The sequence below is a fragment of the Episyrphus balteatus genome, chromosome 1 (genome assembly GCF_945859705.1).
Source record: "Episyrphus balteatus chromosome 1, idEpiBalt1.1, whole genome shotgun sequence".
In the NCBI taxonomy this organism is placed as follows: Eukaryota; Metazoa; Arthropoda; class Insecta; order Diptera; family Syrphidae; genus Episyrphus; species Episyrphus balteatus.
In genome coordinates this window covers 3,078,015-3,101,118 of record NC_079134.1, presented here as the reverse complement: position 1 = coordinate 3,101,118, position 23,104 = coordinate 3,078,015, and the positions used below count along the sequence as shown (strand labels likewise).

Sequence of the window (23,104 nt, the reverse complement as noted above, 5' to 3'; positions counted from 1 at the left end):
TTTTTACCATTATCGCATTTTATTTCCACTCTTACAGTTTCATGATCACTCACCTTAAAGTTCTTATCCACATACACAATAAAGTCGTCTTTCGTATCTATATTAACACACACATAATCAATTAATGTTTTTGAATTTTCTGTAATTCTTGTAGCCTCATTTATAAGTTGAATATCACCTTGATCCGTAATTAAATCTAACATTCTCACTTTGTTAGTATCATTTATTAACAAGTCAATATTAAAGTCTCCCATTATTACAACATTCATTTCACTTTCCAAATGCTCAGTGTACCACCTTTCATAAAAACATAAGAAATCATTTACTGATGCGCTTGGTGATCTATAGACACTCACGAAAACCCATTTTTTACTTTCAAACCAAACATACAATTTTAAAATCCACACAATATTATCATACCCTGTAACGTTCACCACTTCAAACCTTAATCCTTTTCTTATATAAGCCATCACTCCTCCTGTATGTCTTGAATGCGAAAAACAAATAATATGTGAGTAGTTATCTATTTTATACTCGCACTCTTCTATATCAGGTGTTATTCTTGTTTCAGATAGTAACAATACATCTGGGTTACAATGATTTAACAATACTTCTACATGGTTCTTGTTATGAAGAAGACTTTGCGCATTTAAATAATACGAAACCGCCTTCCTCTTATTTATGGGTTGCTACAAGTGTCTTTTTCTTTCTGTTTTTAGTCTACGAAGGTAAACCTCACAACAATTGTCCAACGCATTATGATTAACGTCTAAATTTAGTTTCAATTCTTCATTCATTTTAACACAATTCACACAAGATAAACATTCAGCTGTACATTCAGAACCTTTATGTTGACCTCCACATTTGAGACAAGTCATTCTATCACTCGTACAGTCCTTACTGAAGTGGCCGAAACCCAAACATTTGTAACATCTCTTTACGTAAATAGCCTCACTCACTTCACATTTATCCCATCCAACACTTATCTTACCAACTTTCATAATTTCATTATAGCTATTTACGTCCATTTCTATTATTGCAGTATAGTAGTCAGATCTCTTTCCCTTTCGCTTCCACATAGTTTTGAATTTTAATTCAGAATTCTTCAGAAAATCATTTTGTTTACGTATGCACGAAATTAAATCATTTTCTTCAAAACGGTCTGAGATATAAGATATTTTTATTCTCGGGTTTCTATTAATCACATCTACCGAATAATCATCACCAAGATTATTTTTAACATCCGATGTTAACTTTTCAATTGAATTTTCATTATCGCACGACACTATAATTGCCCCACTATTTAGCTTTTGAATACCCGATACTTGAATACCACTAGTAGATGGATTAACTCTAGCTTTTATTTCAGATTTTGTTTTTTCAGCTGTTTGGTTAACTTCTTTTGGTACCACTTTAATTTGAGAATTTTTCTTTAATTCACTTGCGTATGTTTTCTTTTCGACCATACTGTCAACACTGTTGTTTTTCTTTTTCATTTCTACCGCAAGCTTATTTACCGAATCTTTTATGCTCGTTACACTTTCTTTCAATTGGTTTTCTCTTTCACTCGCGTTATTCACAATTTGATTTTTAAGCTTGTTTTCTATTTCTTTAATTACCGCTTGAATGTCTTCCCTGTTTTGTTTTAAAGATGCCGCAAAGTCATCTTTAACCTGTTCTAGTCCTTTGTTATTCTCAGATATGATTTTTTTTATATCATTCATTACACTGTCAACATTATAAATTTGATTTACACAATCATCACAAATAAATCTTATCATGTTCACTGTTTCTAAAACACCACTGCTGTAAGTGTCCAAACCACTACACTTCTGCGACAGATGCCACACTTTTTTACATACACCTTCGCATTTTATCGACGATCTCCCTACAATAGCAGTATTGCATTTATGGCAATCCATCTTAAAAAGATTTCTGCCAAATTATTAATACCGCTCAATTTGGATATCAATATTATATAAAATCGTATATTAAATATTATCAACTATTCACACAACTATCGGAGCGAATGAAAAAACACGTCCGCACTCGACAAAAGACGACTTTCTTTTAGAGCCTACTATTGCACGTGTATTAAGGTACACGTGCTACACGTGTATTTAAATAATTCGTGCCGAAGCACGTGTATTTGTAAATACACGTGTATTTATATTTACACGTGTATTTATATTTACACGTGTAAATAGCGTTCGAACAGGTAGATTTGGTGGCGATTTCCTAAAATATGTATTATATTGAATGAAAAGGATATTGTTCAGGTTTTTGCGGTTATTGGCTAGATTTACACATTGAAATTACACGGAAAATTTAATTGGAAATTCTTATTCAACCCTAGCCATATAAATCTTGGAAAAAAATTTTGACCCGATTCCCATTATCGTATCGAACTGAACTTTGTACACATATGAAGTTTGGATTGCAACGCAATATTTTGGGGTCCGAACTCAGGGGAGGGGCATTAGGGGGTTGAAACACCCCAAATCTATTTTATCCCATTCTAAATATCGCAAAAGCTTTTGTAGGTAAATTGCAAGAGAGGGGCTTTGGGAGCTCATACCACCCAAGCAAATTATCATCTTCTTTCAAATATTATACGACTAAAAAGTAAAAAAATAAAGCAGATTTGATTAGATTACCAAGCAACAAAACATATAAAATAATTAAATTGACTCCATGGAGTCCCTTTAAATGCCGTCCAAGGGCTCCGGTTGTTCCACCGGGACAAGAAAAACGGTTGTTTTGTTGTGAACTACATAAGTCACAGTAGGCATTTGTCCCTTCTCGGTGGGCATATTGCCATACCCAACTCCTTGGCTTCATATTTTAGTTTTATTTTAAAATTTATTTTGATTGAATTTGTCGCTTTATTTATAAAACACCTTTTACACTTTCACTATGAACTTAGTAAACCATATGATCTTCAAATAAACGGTGATTAACAAAAAAAAAAAAAAAAAAACATGTAACAGTTGGTACACTTTCTTCTGAGAAAGACACAGTAGGCAATATGCAAATATATCTTGGAAAAATTTATTAGCTTTTTTTTAATGAAAAGGCACATCATTATTTTTAATTTTTGAATAAATTATTTATAAGGTCTTCAAAAAGTTCAAATACTATTTTTCCAATTCGAACTATTTATTTGCACAATAATCTTCAGTTGTTTAGTTTTAAAAACTTTTATTTTACCCCCAAAAAGCAAAAAAATCATTTTGTTTCGTATTTACACGTGTAAATATAAATACACGTGTATTTAATAAATACACGTGTAAATAAGATACACGTGTAAACGTTTTTTAGATACACGTGTACACGTGTATCGGGTACACGTGTAATTAAATACACGAACAAAATCGTAGGCTCTAAAACATATAGTTTTCAGTGTTTGATAGGAAATCACTAATGTCGTTTTCGATTGGTTTTACTCAAGGATTCACTCATTCTGAAATCCAATAAAACAGTTTGAATCGTTTCCACTCAATTCTGAAAGTTTGTATCGGTGTTAGTGAATAATCAAATAAAAAAAATTTAATTTTGTACGAGAAAATTTTGTTTGACATTTATTTTCTATGTATAAGTAATTTTGAGTCGATTCTGATTTGAAATCGAGAAGAGAATTTTACTTCTGAGAAGCGTTTAAGCTGTCATGTTTTTGTGAATAAAACGCTTTCAGAAGGCTTCTGAATGCTTCCGGACTTCCGGACGGCCAATCGAAAACGACATAATTTTAACTTTAAAATATTGATTTAAAATTAAGTGTACAATTTGAGCTTTTAAAAAAGGTATCACTCATAACTGTAAGTGTTGCCGTTGTTTTTAAATATTTTTTTTTAATTTTAAGTCATTATTATTTAGAAAATTGCATCTTTCCACTCACCTAACAAGGACTTATCCTGGCGAGAACGGGCTGTAATTGCACAGTTCTTCTTAAAATCGCTTAGACAAACACATATATAAATTTCGACTTTACGGAATAAAGTTTAATTTAATGCAAGTAAACTGCACACCTTTAAGTTAGCCTGGCAGGCATTTGTGCACCTCAAAAAAGTCTGGCAATATTTTTTAGAACTTCTCGATGGGTAAACTAAATTCTATAAAAATTTCAACCTTACTGTTGAAATTCTTCGTTTATTCTTAAACGGTCTGAAAGTAATTCTACCGAAATAAATAATCGAGACTTATAAGAAAAAAATGTTTATTCAACATGAGAAAATATTTTGAACTAACAATTATTAAAATCGTTACTACGATAAGTTTCAAACAAAATCAAATGAGTTTTTAACAAAACAAAACAGAACAAGTAATTATATCAAGTTAAAGTATAATATTCAACACTCCCACTTTTTGTCAAAAACTCCCATTAATGTTCGTAAGAACTGAAAACGTTGTTTTGGTAACGCCTTCGTCAAAATGTCAGCAATCATTTCAGTTGTTGATACATATAGCAAATTGAAACAATCTTCTTCGAATTTTTCCCGAATGAAGTGATATCTGACATCAATATGCTTACTTCTTCGATGAAATTCTGGATTCTTAATTAATCGAATCGCACTCATATTATCCATATAAAATGTTGTAGCTTTCTTAATTTTGCTTGGCACCAACTCTTCGAACAATTGTTGTAACCAGACTAGCTCCTTGATTGCTTCAGAGGCTGCTACATACTCAGACTCTGTTGTAGATAATGACACACATTTCTGTCTTGTACTGCTCCAACTGATAATGCCATCATTATATTTGAAAACAAACCCTGATGTAGATTTTCTTGTGTCAATATCCCCAGCATAATCAGCATCGCTGAATCCACATAACTGATGAACGCCATTTGCTTTGTACAGAATGCCATAATTGACTGTACCCTTTATATATTTCAGAATGCGCTTTAAAGCATTCTCGTGAACCACCAATGGCTGCTCCATGTATCGACTTGCATTCCCAATTGCATAACTGATATCTGGTCTTGTAGCAACTGCCAAATACATAAGACTTCCAATTAGTTGTCGATATGGAAACTTACTTGGTTCTGATTCCTCAAAATTTGTTAGTAGTTGGTTTGGATCACTTGGCACAGAAACTGGATTGCAACTCTCAAAATGGAATCGTTCTAAAATCTTCATGGCATAAGCTGTTTGATGCATAAATATGGAACCATCTGCTTGTTGGTCGATCTCAAAACCAAGAAAATAACCCACTTGCATTTGTTTAATTTCGAAGTGTTCTTGCAAATGTTTTATAACTGCTTCTACTTTCACTTGATCGTCCCCAGCCACAATTCCATCATCCACATAGATTGCCATCATTAATGTTTTTCCATTTTGACTACTTACAAACACACAGGAATCGGTATCACAAGTTCGAAAACCAAATTGATTGATGAATGATTTAAATTTTCTGTTCCAACATCTTGATGCTTGCTTCAGCCCGTACAAACTTTTCTGCAGTCTGCAAACTCGCCCACTGTTATCATTGAAACCAACTGGTTGTTCCATGAAAACAGTTTCTTCCAGATCGCCATTCAGAAAAGCCGTTTTAACATCGAACTGCTTCATGAACATCTTCTTCTCAGCAGCAATGGCCAGAATTGCACGCAAGGATGTGAAACGAACCACTGGACTAAACGTTTCTAAATAATCGATACCATATTCTTGATTAAATCCACGACATACCAATCGTGCCTTGAAAAGTTCGATTGAATCGTCCGGATTCCTCTTCACCTTGAAAACCCATTTGTTGTCAATTACCTTTTGGTTGCTTGGCTTTTCAACTAAACTCCAGGTTTGATTTTGCATAAGTGAATCAAATTCTTCCTTCATCGCTTTCAGCCATTTCTCACTTTCTTTCGATTGTACAGCTTCTTCATACGACTTCGGCTCTTCACTGATCGCCAATAAAGCCATCGCCATGGAAGCACCTTCTGGACGATTTCGCAAGCGTTTTTCTAAAATGTTGGCTGTATCTATTCTTGCTTCTGGAATGGGTTGACTTGGAACTTTTCTTGTTGTCTGCTGGCTTTCAGGTATAAAATCAATTTGAACATCTTCAGCATCTTCATAACTGGACACATTATCGACATTTGTGTCTTCGAGAATATAATCTTCTTCGATAATGGTAGCTATGGATGATTCTTCTACCAAAAACCTTACATCACGAACCACTGAGACACAATTGGAAGCATCAATGACACGAATACCTTTCTGACTTTCATCGTATCCAACAAAGATACATTTTCTTGACTTTGGATCTAACTTTCTTCGCTGTTGCTTTGGAATGTGAACATAGACCTCTGAACCAAAGACACGAAAATGATCTAATTCTGCCCGCTTGTTATACCAGAGTTCGTATGGCGTCTTATCTTTAACAGTACTAGTTCCTGTTCGGTTTAAGATAAAAACTGCCGTTTGTACTGCTTCCGCCCAAAGTTTTGGATTAAGTCCTTTTGCATATATCATCGACCGTGCAGATTCCATGATGGTTCGGTTTTCACGCTCGATACACCCATTTTGTTCTGGAGTGTAAGCAATGGATCGACGGTGATGAATCCCATTTTCTTCCAGTAACTGCTTGAAGGCAATATTTACAAACTCTAGCCCATTATCTGTTTGAAGAATCTTGATAGGATGACCACACTGTTTTTCAGCTATCTTCAAGACTATTTTAAACTTTTCAAGACCTTCTGATTTGTTTTTAAGGAAATATACAAAACGAAGTTTTGAAAAATCGTCCTTAAAAAGTATAAAATATCTTGAGCCTACAAACGAAGCTTCTTCCATTGGCCCGCATACATCGGCATGAATGATTTCACCACAGCTTAGAGATCTGTCTGGTCGCAATTTGAAGCTTAGCCGATGTTGTTTACCATATGCACAGCCATCACAGTCAAAATTTTCATCAATGAATCCAATGTTGTTATTTTTCAAAATACTTCGTACATGGGGCAAGTTTTGATGACCTAGACGTTCATGCCAAATGCGCAAATTGTCTCTTTTCATAGCCACCATTGATTTGTCGGGTGATGGTTCTATTACTCTGAAAAGCATCTGAAACATACCACCTTTTCTTGCTCCCACTGCTACAACATTTTCGCCATCCAATAGCTTAAAAGAATTTTTGTCAGAGAAGCTTGTGTGACCGTTATCCATGGCTTTAGTCGATGAGAACAAATTCGCAAATAAAGTTGGTGCATACAAAACATTTTGGATTCTTTTCTCTATCCAATCAACTCCATTGTAAGACAAAACCTTCAAATCGCCTCGCCCAACAGCTAACATCGTTTTTCCATCACCAAGGACAACACTGATTGGAACATCCAATTCTGTAAACGTCATAAACCAATCACGACGTTTACACATGTGGTTAGTAGCACCTGAATCTACGAACCAGGCATCACATTCTCTCAAGGATTGCACAATGTTGCTGAAAAAAGCTTTATCATCACATGGTTGTGTATGTACCTTGCAATCACGTTTCCAGTGTCCAGTTAGACCACACTTGAAACATTTACCAGGTCGCTTTGGCTTGTCTTTCTTTTTGGAATTTGTGAAATTTTTCTTCTTGATTGTACCAGTATTTCGCTTTGCCAGTAGAGCTTCACTCGTTCCAACTTCTTCCAAATTAATATTTTCAACACCAAGGCGACTTTCCTCTACTAAGAGCCGATTTGTCAAGTTAATAATCGTTTGATGTTCCTTGGCTGTTGAATCCCATGCCGTAGAAAAATGTCGGTAGTCCGATGGCAATGTCATTAGTATTTTTGTTATCAACATACTATTGTCAATAGTGACACCTGCTACCTTCAATTTTTGCACCAAATTTTCTAAAGTTGAAATGTGAGTGGCAATATCATGGGTTGGATTTTTCTGATACAAGTAATATTGTTCTTCTAAAAGATGCTTAGCTGAATCATTGGTTTGCTCATAAATTGAATGAAGCTTGTCCCACATTTCTTTCGATGTGGAATAGTTACACAAATGAATGAGAACCTTGGACCCACAAGAATTCACAATAACTTTCTGAGCTTTAGCATCCGTTCTTAGCCATGCTGCCAAAAGGATAGCATCAGTTGGCTTTTGTGACGTTCCATTTACAACGTCATACAATTCCAAGGCCATAAGATTAACCCGGACTTGAAATTTCCACATCATCCATTGGGATGGATTAGTAAATTTTTCAATAGTTGAAATATCCTTTTCCATAACTTCTCGAATATTCTGCAACAGTTTGCTCTCTCAAATTTAGTTGATGCTTCTCGAAGTATTTCCAGCAATTATCCGAAAAAAAAATTTTCAATTGCAAATACTGATTACGTAATTCTTCTTGAAATTCGTTCGTTCTTAAACGACCAATTACGTAATCGCTCGAAAAAAAACTTTCACCAAAAAATGTTGCAAATTTATTTCTTCTTACTTTCGGCGTACAACTGGGCCCATAACCTGTTGAAATTCTTCGTTTATTCTTAAACGGTCTGAAAGTAATTCTACCGAAATAAATAATCGAGACTTATAAGAAAAAAATGTTTATTCAACATGAGAAAATATTTTGAACTAACAATTATTAAAATCGTTACTACGATAAGTTTCAAACAAAATCAAATGAGTTTTTAACAAAACAAAACAGAACAAGTAATTATATCAAGTTAAAGTATAATATTCAACACTTACAATACCAACTTTTTTTTTAAATTTTTTTTACACTTTCAAGGTCATATGATGTGCAACGCTGAGGCCTGCCAGACCAAGATTATTTTACTTAGCATGCTATAAATCACCACTGTAAGAATTTTAAGCCTTACAAGAGTTACCTTAGTCAAATGTGCAACTAGTTCTCCTACTAAAAGTAAGATTATTGCGCTTGATAGAGTTTGGCATCAAGCTCTCTTATCGAAAATGCATGCATTTGGTATGGGTGATTCTCTTCTTCATTGGATTAGAAATTTCCTTTCGGACCGTTCAATACAAGTCGTGTATTGGATGGTTTCAAGTCTGAAACCCACAAAATAAACGTTTTGTCTCCGACTCTCTTCCTCATTTTCAATAATGATCTACTCTCTGAAACTTCTAGCCCATTAAACTGTTTCGCTGATGATAGTAGCCTCAGTTTTTCATATTTGTTTGAGAATTCACGGAGGTGGAACTTCAACGACAAAATATGTTATGCTCAATAAATTCTGATCTTGACAGCATTGTCCAATGGGGAATAAAAAATCGCGTAGAATTTAATGCTTCATTAAAACGGAACCTTCCCCCTACGACACTATCAATGAGTGGCACTTGCATCGAGGAAAGTGAGAAACTTTCCATTCTAGATATGAGTGTAACAAACCATCTCCTCTGGAATGAACACATATTCGATGTCGCCAAAAACTATGCGAAATGTTTAAGTTTTCTCCGAAGATAGAAGAAATTCTTCTCATCTTCTGATCTAGCTTTAATTTATAAAGCTTACATTTGACCAGACTTGAATACAATTGTCACATCTGGGGCCCTATTTTGTAAAACGATTATCGTTAAAACTGCTTCGTTTTCGTTGAAATGCGACTACGTATTACGATAATCGTTTTACTTCAACGATACTCGTTAATCTTTACGACTGCCATTAACCTATCGTTTGACTTTCGTTTTGTTTAGCTATCATAATATTATTGCGTTTGCTAGTAGAATTCATGTGAGCCTCAAAAAAATATTTTTTTCGGTTTAGTTTGGCCAAACGGCTTTCTCGTTTTACATAATCGCTCTTTTTCGTGACTATCGTTTACTTCAGTATCGTTGACTTGTCGCTCGTTTCGTATTACGTAAAAGACCCCTGGGCAGGGGCTCCGATAACGTATTTCTCGACCACCGACGTAATGTTTCATTATCGCTATTTTTATAAACAATGGTCAGATGAAATAGCAAGTTGCATTCCTTCTCTGAAACAATTCAACAGCAATACTCGCGCTTCTAGGAATGCTCATCAGTTTGCCCTTCGAACGTACCGTCAAATTCAGAGATTCATATAATGAGGACCACATCGGCCAATAAGCTCTACAACGGAGGTTCAATAGTTTTACCATAAGATAAAAAGCACATTTCAAGGTTATGAACCTAGAATTGAAAACTACATGAAGAAGAATGAAAAATCGTAGTAGAGTTGCAAGCAATGATGAGAAATTGGAAGAAAACACTTCTGCGATTTTGATGATAAAACAAACTCAGCCCTAAGACAGATTGCACCATTCAATGTTGACGGTAAAAGCAAAAATTTAAAGAATTCACCAATACATTTGAAAAAATGTAAAAATGTTAAAAAAAGAAAGTCATGCGACTATTTTAAAATCATGCAAGATAGTTAATTGCTTTGTCTACCTAGGCTCCAAAACACAAACAACAAAAAAAAAGCACTGAAATCAAGTGGAAGACTACTCTTGCCAACTGCTGCTATTTTGGTTTTAGAAAGAAATCGACAAGCAAAGTCTTCTCTCGAGCAACTATGTAAAGTCTTCCTATACACGACTCAGTATTATGTTGATTGCTATGAAATATCAATTTGTGTTGAGTCAAAACATACTTATCTTCCGATAGAGAAATACCCAAATTTTTTAATTCAATATAATTTATTTTCGTTGATTTAGATTATATCTTCGAGCCAAGGTCTGATGTTAATTTTTTTTTTTTTTTAAATATATATAATTTCGCGATGTTTTAAAAGATAGTCAGTCTCATAGTCCGACCATTTTTGCTGTAAAAAAACATAGAAACATAAGAATTCCACAATTTTTGAGAAACAAAAAAATCACTTACATTAAGATCCTACAGCTATTGGTCGAGCATTATTCTTATGCACATCACCGCTGTTATCAACAATCTCAGCTGAACAATTTGATGTTGGCATACTGCTGGATCCGTTGAAAGACTTAGTGGTGGTGGTGGCATTTTTTGAATCTTCGTTAGTGGTCGTTGTTGTTGTTGTCGTTGCATTATCACTTGGCTTATCGTTCGAAGATTGAACAGATTCACGACGTTTGGCAATTTCTTCTGGTTTCATATACATCAAATCGATATCAGTTAAATCGATCTTAGGTTCCTGAAAAAAACCAAAATAAACATGAATTCAAACTCAAATTGACAAATGATTTTATAATAAAAACGATTGCCTACCTCTATCAGAGCAGCTGCTGGAACTTTCAAATGGTATCCCTCGGAACATAACTTTTGCAGCAATTCTATTCCTGTGTCTCGGTCATCGAGGTACTTTGTTTCCCATGCATCCAGAAGGCGATTGTAGTATCTGGGATTCTCCACATACACAAGAAACTTATAAGTATCGGCATTGGGAAAAATTCGTTCCAATGGATCGCAGCGGTTACGTTCGTCTTCGGATATAATAAGACATCTCACATCGTCCGGCGTAAGCTGGTCTAAAATTGAATCTAGGTACTGAGATAGATACAAGAAATTAGAAGAAGATATTGGATTACATTCATATCGTTATTACCTCTTCGCGATACTCAATCAAGCGGCTAGTATAGTAATTGTGTTTCTTGATTTCTTCTGGCGACAGAATGGGTGTAAATAGATTTCTATCGTAACACAGTGGACCGGTTAATTTGAGTTCGTTTAAGATTTCAGCCTGCTGCCTCACACTAAGCTTCGGTGGCACCTAAAAAAAAACAACAACAAATCAGTCATCATTACAAAATCAAAAGTTTCTACCAAAAATATTATCTTACTTGATATAAAGCCGTATTGAGTACGCTTTGAATTAGAGGTCCTTTAACATGAAGATCTAATGGCAACTCAGAGTGCAATGATGGTGATATGTTAATTTCAAGCAGCCACGGTACTAGATCCTCATCTAGCAGAACATCAAAACCAAAAAGCTCATAGCAATTGTAACGGCTATTGACATTCTGTCGATACATTCTATTCAGACATCCTTCTCCACTGATTAGAGACTTAATAGCTAGATTGCGTAGAGTAGCCCAGAGTCGTTTAGTGTCGACTTTGCGTTTCTCAAGATATGACCATAAAGATTGCAACGTCCATTTGTGTCCTTGACACGCGTTTATGTCCTCATTTTTGGCATAATTCTCAGATAATTTATTTATGCTGTAGTTGGTAAGATGCATACATCGATCGTTGAGGGATTCCAAGTCAGAACTGTACTTCACTTTAATTTGAAAAATATAGGATAATTTTATGTTGTGGGTATTTTTTTTGTTGTGTTAATTACCTGAAGCAAATCGTGCCAAACCATTTTTATACATGTAAATTCTAAGAGGATTAATCGATGTTACGAGAACGTAGAGTCTTAGATCGAATTTGTTTTCGTTTATTAGTAATGGTTTTTCGATATATCTGCAAATAAATAGTTATTTTATTTTAAACTACTTTGTCATTTTAAACGTCCGAAGCTGTAAATCGGAAGAGACGATTAAGATTAGACGAGTGGCCATTTTGTGCGTCCAAGAAACAAAATGGTGAAACATTGGAAGCACAGACTGTTTCTTAGATTTAAAGGCAAAAGCAAACAAGTTGTCCTGCTACGGGACAGAGCAAAGTAGAAATGCTATCGTTATCATCCTTGTGGATAAGCTACGTTTTGGCTATGCCCAATGGCCGTTTGATGTTTCTTAAAGTGGTGATGAAAGAAATGGTGTGGATCTGAACAGGTGGTAAAAGATGTATTTTTAGCTAGTACCATGTTCATCAAACAAGGCTGTAAACTTATCACTTGTAGCAGTGGTCTATTATGAGTAATTATTTGTGCGACATTACCAACAGACTTCAAAACAAAGAGTGCAGAGAACAAATCATACTGAGAGCGAAATCACTGCTAGGAACTTCTAAAAGAAACTACCAACGCGAGAAAGAAACATGGTGATGAAGAAAAACACGAGATCTGATTTTTCCCTAAGGCAGCGAAGGGTTCCAGAAACCTACATGAGCATGATCGTGGACATGTACGAGCAAGTAAAAACAAAGGCAAAATGCCTCGCCGGAACCACCGAAGAGTTTCCAATTAAAGTTGATTTGCACCAGGGAAAAGTCTTGAGTCCATGCTCTTTATAATAGTCCTTGACTTTCTGCTTGGTTGTTAAGTGACGGATCCTTAAGTGAATAAGTTATACTTTGCTCAGGATGAAAATCCAACGTGGTTCGATGTTTTGGAGGGAATTGGATACCACATGAGCGCCAAAAGGGCAGAATATCATTTTCTGATTCGGCCCTATTGCGGAAATTCAATAGAATGGAATAGTCTTTCCGAAGTGCGAAAAGTTTAAATATCTTGGATCTATGATCAATAGTAAAGCATGGCGTTAGAAACGATGACATCAACCATCGCGTAAGCGTGGGGTGGATGAGGTGGCAAGAAAACTCTTCCAAACGCGAAAAAGAAGCAGGTCCAAAAATACGGAGTCAAATTGATATTTTATTCGTGCGTATATTTATAGATTCCATCAAAGTTAAATTTGCCGAAGTTTTGCAAAAGAGATAATTTACAAGACCTAAGAGTAGATATGTGAATTTAGTAAGTAAAGGAGAGAGGGTATCCATCTTTATGTTGAAAACCTACAAAGCAACCGATGTTTATAAACAACTGGAAATGTTCTGCTTTTCAATGCACATGCACATACTTGAGTTCACTGTTTCTACTGAAGTTTAGAAATATGTAATTAATTTTATAACTTGGACATTCCTCCAAAAGTGTATAAAATGTTCATGCATAGAAAGACTGTGTAGAACAAGCAGCAAGTTTAGCTACTAGGGTATTGGAAGCATAAAACACTACAGTACACTTCGATTACATCAACTTACTTCTGAACAACAACCGGCTTATCCTTTGGTATCTGCGACCACTTATTCACCACACTAATACCCGTTCCACGTGCACTTGCTGGTGGTTTGACAATCCATTTGGTCGATTGTGCCGCTGCTCGAGGCCAAATTTTTTTCAATGCATCTACTTCATCTGGCAAAATGTAAGTCCTACAAAATCAAACAAAAAAACAACCAATTAACATTCGAATTATACATTCTTCAACTATACTCAAACCCTTTTGCTCACTTTTGCATAAATCCAAATTCACTTTTTCCATGTTTGGTCATGTTGCTTCTTAAATTCTTCCACATACTATCTTTTCGTCCGATTCGAAATGATCCCGGCATATGATTGAATTTCTGATGTGATCTAATTGTCTTAAAACCTGGACTTCGCATATGCTTCTCCCAAACTGCCATCCAATCAGTTGTTCCTGTGAAGAATTAAAAATCACAATTGATCTTGGATATTATTAAGAAACACAATAAACTTACTCTTGATTAAACGAAATCCAGAATTGAAAATCACTCGACGAACAACTCTCGGCATAACCGGACTCAATCTCCATTTCATAATCTTATGCAAAGTCGTTGGAACTGCTGGTCCCTTTTCGAGATGCGAAGAAAACGTTATGTAGGGTGCCACTTGTGGAAACAAACTCGGCTGGAGGACGGATTTTGGATTCGGTTTTGTCACAGTTACTGCTTCGCTCATAAACTTAATATCCGCATCACTATCCAACACAAATGGACACCCAACATAATCCTCTGCATCATCATCAGATTCTTCGAACACATTCAAGTCATCAATGTCTGTTACGACGAAGAGAATTGAGGAAAATAGAGAGACAGAGAGGGTAGAGAAAGCACTAAAAACTAACCTCCAATATCATCAGCATCAAGTGAAGTATTATCATCGTCATAAACATTTGGATGACTACATGTATCATCGTCGGGTGTTGGCGAATCACCTTTAGACTCATCGGGAATGGTTAATGGTTCTATATATGAACCAAGCGGTCGACTGAGAATCAATTTAAGTCTCTCGAAGCCGTCTTCGTCTTCTTTTGGAGGACCAAGGAGTTTATTAATTTTTGGTTTTTGATGGTGGTGAGTGGTTGTTAAGCGATCACTCGAAGCTGAGGAATTGGTGGTAGTGGTGGTATTAGGCAGTAATCTCGCTGTGAGATCACCATTATTTTTGTTTGAATTAAGCAAGCTACTGGCATGAAATGAGTTAACTATTATTTTGGCAGTCGCACTAGGCGATGATTCTTGGCTTGGATTTAATTGATTTTGGTGGTGGTTTTGAGGCATGTTATTGTTATTATTATTATTTTGATGGCGCTTAGCGTTGCTCGCTGATTGACTTAGAGTTATTGCTGTTGGCGTAGGCGTGGTGGACGACGTTATTTCTTCACCTCGGGGCCGCTTTAAATTTAACTTTGTTTTTAGAAAGTGTTTAGGAAAAGCAACCCACAAGTAAAAACGAAGAAAAAACAGGAAGAACACAGAAAAAAAAAAACAAAACACACAGAAATGTTATACATGCATTGTTAATTAGTGATTATGATTAGTGATGGAAACTATCGAATAAAAATTATCGGATTATTCGTTAGTTGCCATAAATTATTTAATAGTTCTGTTATTAATAGTTCTTATTAGTTATCAATAGTTCTAAACTATTAATTCATTCATGTACTATTTTCATTCTACTCACCTAATAACCTAACGTAAACTAACCTAAACTTGCTAATTCCTAAACTAACCCAACCTATCCTAGGATGGGAAGAGAGGAAGAAAAGTTTCGCAAATCAAGAGATGCTGTTATCAACTCATGACTCTTTCGCTGGTGGACACAGAAATAGCATACATTTTTTTAACCGTCAAATTGTTACTCTGCGTTTAAAAGTTGCAGAAAAAAATTCATTTCTTTTATTGTTTATTTAATTTAAGAATTTTTATTTTGAAAAAAAAAAAATGATTAGAAAAGTTCGTTTAGCTGGAGAAAAATGGAAAATTATTTTAGATCTTCACAGTCAAGGTAAAAATCCTTATATACTCTGAATTTTTCGAGTAAATGGGGGATAAAGCCATTTATTTGGTATGACCAAATAGAAATTTAAAGTCTGAAAATTAATTGCGCGAACCTCATCCTCAAGCAGACTTATAAGAAGAAGACTTAATGATACTGAGTTATAGACGGGTAAGCAAACAAAATTCAATGTTTTAAAAACACTCAAAAATCGCCTAACACTTGCTAAGAAACATCTAATTAAATACGCAGTTTTGAATGAGACTTTTGGAGTGATGAGACAAAGGTTAACTGCATTGGAACCGAACAAATTCTAATTTTTAAAATTGAATTGAAATAATTTCTATTTAATGACTTTATGAATCCTCATGAGCTGATTCATGTCCCGAATAAAAATTATAATGCAATGCAAGTTCATAGATCCAAAATATTTTTGTAAGAAAAATCCAAATGTGCTATTTATTTGTTCTTAGCTGTATATTAAAAATTAAATATTATTAAATTAATGTACCTACATAAATATTAGAAATAATTGTAGAGATGAGTTAGTCGCAAAGTGTTATCTATTTTTAATTAATTTAAATTTAAAGAACTATGTGTAAAAAAAAAATAATTTAATTGACACATCGCTTCTGAAAACAACACTTTCTTTAGATCAGCAGAAAAATTACCAAAAAGAAATGAACGAATCTAGTTTAAGAATTGAAAAAGGTGAATAAAAATAGTAATAAATAACTGAATGGTTAATAGTTTTTTATTCTAATGAATGAGTGAATTTATTCGTTAGTTTAAATCATTCAATAGTTCCCATCGACAGTTATGATGATCAAAATTTAAATCTATATCAACACGACATTAATGACGTGTGTTATTTACATCTTCAACAACAATCCTACTTACCCCTTCGTAGTCCACAATTGAGTTGCCATTCTGCCGTGGCGGAGGACTGCGACGTTTTCCTCCAGACGTTGCCAGAACGGCGTTAGCAGTGTCAGTGGCACAGCCATCTGGCGTGTGGACATGGTTGTGGGTGGTTAGCATCTGTTGTATTCTCACCTGATTTTTGTAGCTCTCGATGTCTCTCAGCCAGGATTCGTGGAAGTCTTGAATCTCTAAAGTTTTCTTGTTGTTGCTGGTGTTGTTGGTGGTGTTGTGAGTTTTGGAGGCATTTTCCTTAGCATTCTCTTTTGTGTGTGGCGTTGGAGATCTTTTTTCGCTAATTGGGGCCATTTTCTTCTCTACCTCGTAACCTCAATCCTTGACACTTTTTTTTTTCTTCTCGTCGTCGTCGTCGACTCACTTTCTGCTGCTGCTGCCGAGCTAGCGCAAAGGAACATAGAAAGTTAATCGATTCGATTGTACTGTCTGCAATCGTTGCACCGAACGTGTGTTAGATAAGTAAATCATATGACGATAAATCAGCACGATCTGCTGCTGCTGCTGCTACTGCAGCGAGCATATTTTTCATGACTAACACAGCCAGCACTACAAGTGCCTCTAAAATTTATATATATCTGCTCTTTTTTTACTTGAAAGAAAGATTTTGGCATCGAATCAAAGGTTCGTTACTTGAGAGAGATGAAGCAACACAATCCACCCACAATCCCACCATACAACATCGGCGGGGGGAGTATGGGAAGGAAGGAAGAAGAGTATTAGGCACATGTTTTGTAGGGTGAGTGCACCAATACCCGAACAGTTAACGGAAATTCAAAAGTAAAAATTATTAAGATTGTGTCAATGAGTACAAAGGTTTTATTATAAAAAAAATAAAAGCCGAAGAAATTCGTTTAATTCCGAACACTAAGGTGCCAAATTCCGAACACCATACATTTTTACAATTTTCTTCTATGTAGGTATTTAGATAAAAACTCTTTTATAACTAATTTAAATAACACAAAATACGGAACCCTCAAGGTAAACAAAAATTTTCCATAAATACCTATGTATTTATAAACCAAATAGGAAACGGGCCTATATCATATGGTTCTAGCTCTTCGATGGGCTCAATTTTTTCGCTGCTTCCGATATAACTTTAAGAACTGTTTTAAAATCAACTTATTTTTTAGCTATGGCTTTAAATGTGTCATTAGATGTGCATTCTAATAACTATTTGGTAAAGAAATTCGAGAAAGTTATTATGGATGCATTTTGTATGGTCGACCGCGTTAGGGTCGAAGTGATAAATTCCATATCTGCGCAATGCATTTTGTATAAAACCAAAAAGTTCTTTATTTTCTAGAACGTGTACAACAGTCCGCAGAAATTTGGTTTTGTAAATAATGGATAAGAAAACTCAATTACATAGTAATAAATGACTTCAAAAATATAAAAATGATATTTACATAATAGGATTTAATAAAGCATCAGTTTCAGAATGGTTAAATGAGAAAAGCCACTTTTTTATTTCCTTTAAAAATACTGTTGTTACACTCACACACCTAAGATTTTCAGGTAATCTATTAAATAATCGCGGAGCATCTACATCAAAACAATGCAAAAAGTGTTTTTCAAAATTTCTGGAGTTGATTCGCAAGCTATAGTCGTCTTGCATCCTAGCTCTAAAATAGCCAGAATTGAGATAAAAAAAAACTTTAAAACCTTGTAGCAGTAAAGGTGAAAACATGAAATTCCAGAGATTTGAACAGTACAAAACTAGGTGTCCTACGATTACCTTTAGAAATGATTCTTATCGCATGCTTCTGTTTTATCAATAAGGGTTTATTTTCTTGAAATAGGTACCACCCCAACAAGAAATTCCGTAATCCAACATTGATTTTAATAAACCATTGTAGATAAGTTTTAAAACTTTTTTTTTTTACATTAAGATTGCAGTATCTACATGTGTACTAAGGTGGAATAATTGTCTTAAAACTAAATTCATATATTTTTTTTTTTATACCCTATCACTCAAAACAAATCTGTTGCACTTTGGAGAATGATGATAAACATAAGTTTATTTCTTGTGTAACGTTATCTCTGATATTGAATAACATGAACTTCGTTTTGTTGCTTATTTATCAATTATGGAAATTAAACCATCTTCTTATCAAATCTAGGTCCCAATTAACTTCTCCAAACAAGTCAATTAGGTAAATTATTTTGTTTGAATAAAAACGAGATGTGTCATCAGCAAATGCTGTTATTTTACCTTAAAAAGGTAACAAAAATAGAGAGTTAACATAAATAAGAAAAAGGATTGGACCCAAAACTGATCCTTGAGGAACACCCATATTTAAGAAATTCTCAGAACTATATGCATTTTTAATTTTTACAACTTGCTTACAATTGGATAAATAGGAAGAAAACCATTTATAAATCAAGCCTCTAAAACCAGCGTAATATAGTTTACCAAGCAGTCAGGAATGGTTAGCCATATCAAAGGCCTTACTTATGTCTATAAAAAATGTTGATGGAATTTGCGAAGTATTCAAGCTTTTATACATTTCACCAGACAACTTTAATAGGGCTTCTTCAGCCGCTTCTAATACTTTTAATACCTTTTTCAAAAACTTTAGAAAAAAACTGATAGTATAAAAATGGTATGGAAATTATTTTTGGACATTCTATCTCCTTTCTTATGTAGAGGAAGAACAACAGCAGTTTTCAAGCTTTCAGGAAAAATTCCTTTTTCTACACACAAGTTGAAAATGTAACAAATAACATCTAAAATATGGAAACTTATATGCTTCAATACAAAACTTGATACATTATCAGTAGATGATGAGTAAGATGATTTAAGAGATATAATGATTTTTGAAATTTCAAGGGCAGTAGATTGTTTAAAGTAAAAACTCTCTACACTAAAGACGTCTCACAGAGTAGTGAAGGATTAGTTACATTTGAATCACGAGCTAGCTTATTAGAATAACATTTAAGTGAAAAGTGTTCAGCTACTGGAGCTGTTCGGAAATAGGTGTATCTACCCTATGCACAAAGGGCATCATCTCATCATTATTTGCTACAACGACCGACCGACAACGTCGGAAAGACACGTTAGGAGGCGGTAATGCAATTCAATTTACATATTTGTTTTTGTTCATCAGCCAGACTACTGTCATGTTGAACACATTTGGGAACAAACGAAGGTGACAAATTGGATTGTGACCGTGGCAGGGTTAACATGTTTGGCATTCTTTGGACCATAAATAGGTAAAATGAAAATAGAAGATGTAACAAATGTAAATTGCACAAAAAACAACAGATTTGTTATTCTTGTATTTTCTAAGTGGAATTGCCGAAAGAAAAGCAAAGCTGACAATGACAGACGAAAATAGATTCTCAACGTCGGTCGCGAGTTTCTTGTAAGTAAAACAATTTTATCTTCGATTCGATTTTATCTGTGCCAAGTTATTAGAAGCATATCAGTGATTAATGTCGAGATTTCGTTTGACTTCTCAAGGAAGATCTAGAAATTTGCAACAAGAATACATTCAACTTTTGAATTTGATTGTATTTTTTGTTAATCAAGTTCAATTTTACTCTTTGAAAATAATATCTATAATCAAAAAATAAGTTTGCTTATCCAATTAGAGAAATGACAGTACCTTCTTAAAGTTTTGTTTACATTTTTTTTTATTTTTGCAGAAAGTTGGACTGCATTAGCCGCTTTTTAGTGCAATTTAATAATACCTAACCTCAATTTTTTTGGATTTACTTCCATTTTTTTTTCTTCTGTTAAATGCACTTGACTGTGTTCTAGTTTTTTTTTTTTTTAATTTTCTTACCTTTTTGAAGTTTATTTTGAATGAAAATCCTCTTTTTATTTGGTGATTTAAAAATTGATTTAAAAAATATATAATAATTTATTTACAAACAGAGAATTTATGAACAATTCCTATTTGTATAAATTGAAATCCGAATTAAAAACAAAAAAAAAATAATAGAAGAATTTGCAAAACGTCGTCTGGCTGAATGCTGATAGAAAATGAACTGTCAAATTGAAAGAAAAAGTGATGCCAAGTCGATGATTTGTATGTTAGTTAAACATTACGTATTTGTTACGTTGATGTTGCGTTATTGCATTGTAAAGGTATAACTACAACGGCCAATTTTTACAAAAAGTCAAAAAGTGAACATTTTCAAACTCATTTTGTGACAGTTTTTCCCACCACAAAATTAAAAATAATGATACAGTAAGCTTGTTTTTGGTTAAATAGTAGTATTTAAATGGAGTAGGTTAAATGTAGTATTTTCCAAAAACAAATAGCGCTAGCACAGTACACATAATAAGCAGTGGCGTATCCAGAAAAAAATTTGGAGGGGGCTAGAAAATTTTTCAAACATTTTTTAGAGGGGTACGAAAAATTTTTCTCTCTATTTTATTCACCTTTGATCGAGAGTGAAGCGCTGTGCTGCGATACTGAAAGTGGTATAGTAGCATTTAACTGCTCTCGACGTCGACAGCTTCGTACTGCTGTCTCCTGTTTTTAAAGTTCTTGTTCCGCAATTCGACCGAAAGTGAATTGAAATCACTTTTAGATTTCACGTGAAATAAAATATCATATTCTTCATTTGGATCAATTTCAAAAACTTCGAAATTGCTTCGAACTGTCATAGCTGAAGGATCATCCTTTTTAATTTTGTTTCTGAAGTTAAATTATTACTGCTGGATGCAATTTTATCGGCAATTTTAATGAAAAAAAAAGAAGAATTCAAGAGAAAAAATAAGGAGACACAAATAAGTTATGATAATATTTTGTCTAAAAATTATAGATTCATTAAAAAAGGCACCAAATTTACAAACAGAAATAATGTGAATTGAATTCGATCAGAAAATCTAAATGAGTGAAAAATGCAGAAAGTGAAAGCCTAGAAACTAATTTTCCATTAAATTATTTTAGATGTTTAATTCGAAATATATATTTTTTCGTAATATGTTGCTTTTATAATCCGAATTCGAAGTCCAAACTGGCATTTGCTGAAAGAAACCATTAGTTACATATGTTGACCACTAAGATTTTGAGATATCAAATATTTCTATTTCCAATAGCTTTGAGAAGTATATAATTTTTGAAAAAAGTGTTTATCGAGATTGCATAAGAACTTTTGCAAAATTACACGGTGATGATATTCGACGTACGTATTATATTAAAAAGTGATCTGAAGAATTTCGAATTGGACTTAAATCCGAAAAAAACCACCCAACCCCCAGCTACAGCTAAGGCTCTTACTCAAACAAACACAAATAGCCGTTTCAGAACTTGGAGGGGGCTCGAGCATGTGAGCTGCCTCTAAATCTATAAGATTTACGAACAAGTTTCAGTGAAGCATATACATTACAATGAAATTATGTAAAAAATAACATGATCTGGAAGGCTTGGGGGGGGCTTGAGCCCCCTGAGCCCCCCCCTCAATACGCCACTGATAATAAGGTAATATATTCCGAACGTTGTCAAAATTTGTTTGTCAAAAATGGGCACCAATCTGTCAGGTCGGCCTTTAATTTTAATATTTCAATCGCAGTAAACAGGAAATTTGTTTTTGTTTTAATTTATAAAATGTCATTTAAAAATATTATAAATTGAAAAATAACAATTTTTCTTCGTGTTTCATCGCGGAAAATGGTAAATAATTGTTTAAAAATTAGTGGTGTGCGTGGTTTATCGGTTTTTGTGCGTTTTTCGTCGGTATTTTAAACAATTAAGAATTCGGTAGCTGACATTGGTCGCCAAAGTGTCATGTTTTGACAATCTGGCGACCAATGTCAGTTCGGAATATATTACCTTTTTATGTGTACTGTGTAGCGCTAGAAAGAAATAAAAAATTTTTACTTTTGCAAGTTTCCCACTTTTTAGGTCATTGTAGCTAAGGCTTAATGTTAGTTTATTGGAAGAATTTTTATGAATAAAGTCCTAATCTAATCATTTTTAACTTAAATGAGTTGGAAATTTTACCTGCAACTTTTTAGAATGATGCAGTATGCAAAGTATGTGGGGAAGATAAATTTGAATTGGTTAAACAAAATGGGAAAAGAGTTGTGATTCAGTTTTGAACCTTTCGGTAATCTTTGTTCACGTCATGGAAGTGGGAAAAGAGACAGAGATAGCTTAATTTTTTTATTTTTCAATACAAAAGTGTAAAACTTGGGACTAGATGATAAGTTCTAAATAAATTGAAGGCATATTCAAATTACACTTTTCATACGTTACGTATCGTGGCCCATCTAGCAAGAAGAACAGTTTAAAAATTATTCAAAGCCGAAAAATTGTTGGCTCGAGATAAACGATTGCTTAAAATACACTGATCTCTT

The 23,104-nt window shown here is 34.1% G+C and overlaps 2 protein-coding genes across 5 annotated transcripts; both read right to left on the bottom strand.

The window, feature by feature from the left end:
* Positions 1-689: 689 nt before the first annotated feature.
* Positions 690-1,781, bottom strand: LOC129906442 (uncharacterized). The gene has a single exon (XM_055982224.1). The coding sequence runs from the start codon at positions 1,779-1,781 to the stop codon at positions 690-692; it is 1,092 nt and encodes a 363-aa protein (XP_055838199.1).
* Positions 1,782-10,628: 8,847 nt separating this feature from the next.
* Positions 10,629-20,736, bottom strand: LOC129907056 (tubulin monoglutamylase TTLL4). Of its 4 annotated transcripts, none has more exons than XM_055983094.1 (12): positions 20,580-20,736; positions 16,753-17,172; positions 14,699-15,260; positions 14,313-14,630; positions 14,065-14,251; positions 13,815-13,985; positions 12,229-12,353; positions 11,726-12,165; positions 11,491-11,655; positions 11,154-11,432; positions 10,797-11,079; positions 10,629-10,734 (listed from the first exon to the last, which is right to left on the bottom strand). In XM_055983094.1, exons 2-11 carry the CDS (start codon positions 17,080-17,082, stop codon positions 10,798-10,800), a joined length of 2,859 nt encoding a protein of 952 aa, XP_055839069.1. In that variant the 5' UTR covers positions 17,083-17,172; positions 20,580-20,736; the 3' UTR covers positions 10,629-10,734; position 10,797. The 4 variants fall into 4 exon arrangements, with proteins under 4 accessions (XP_055839069.1, XP_055839071.1, XP_055839072.1 ...); XM_055983096.1 differs by having other exon boundaries at positions 14,699-15,248; XM_055983097.1 differs by having other exon boundaries at positions 14,699-15,248; positions 16,909-17,172.
* Between the last annotated feature and the right edge of the window lie 2,368 nt (positions 20,737-23,104).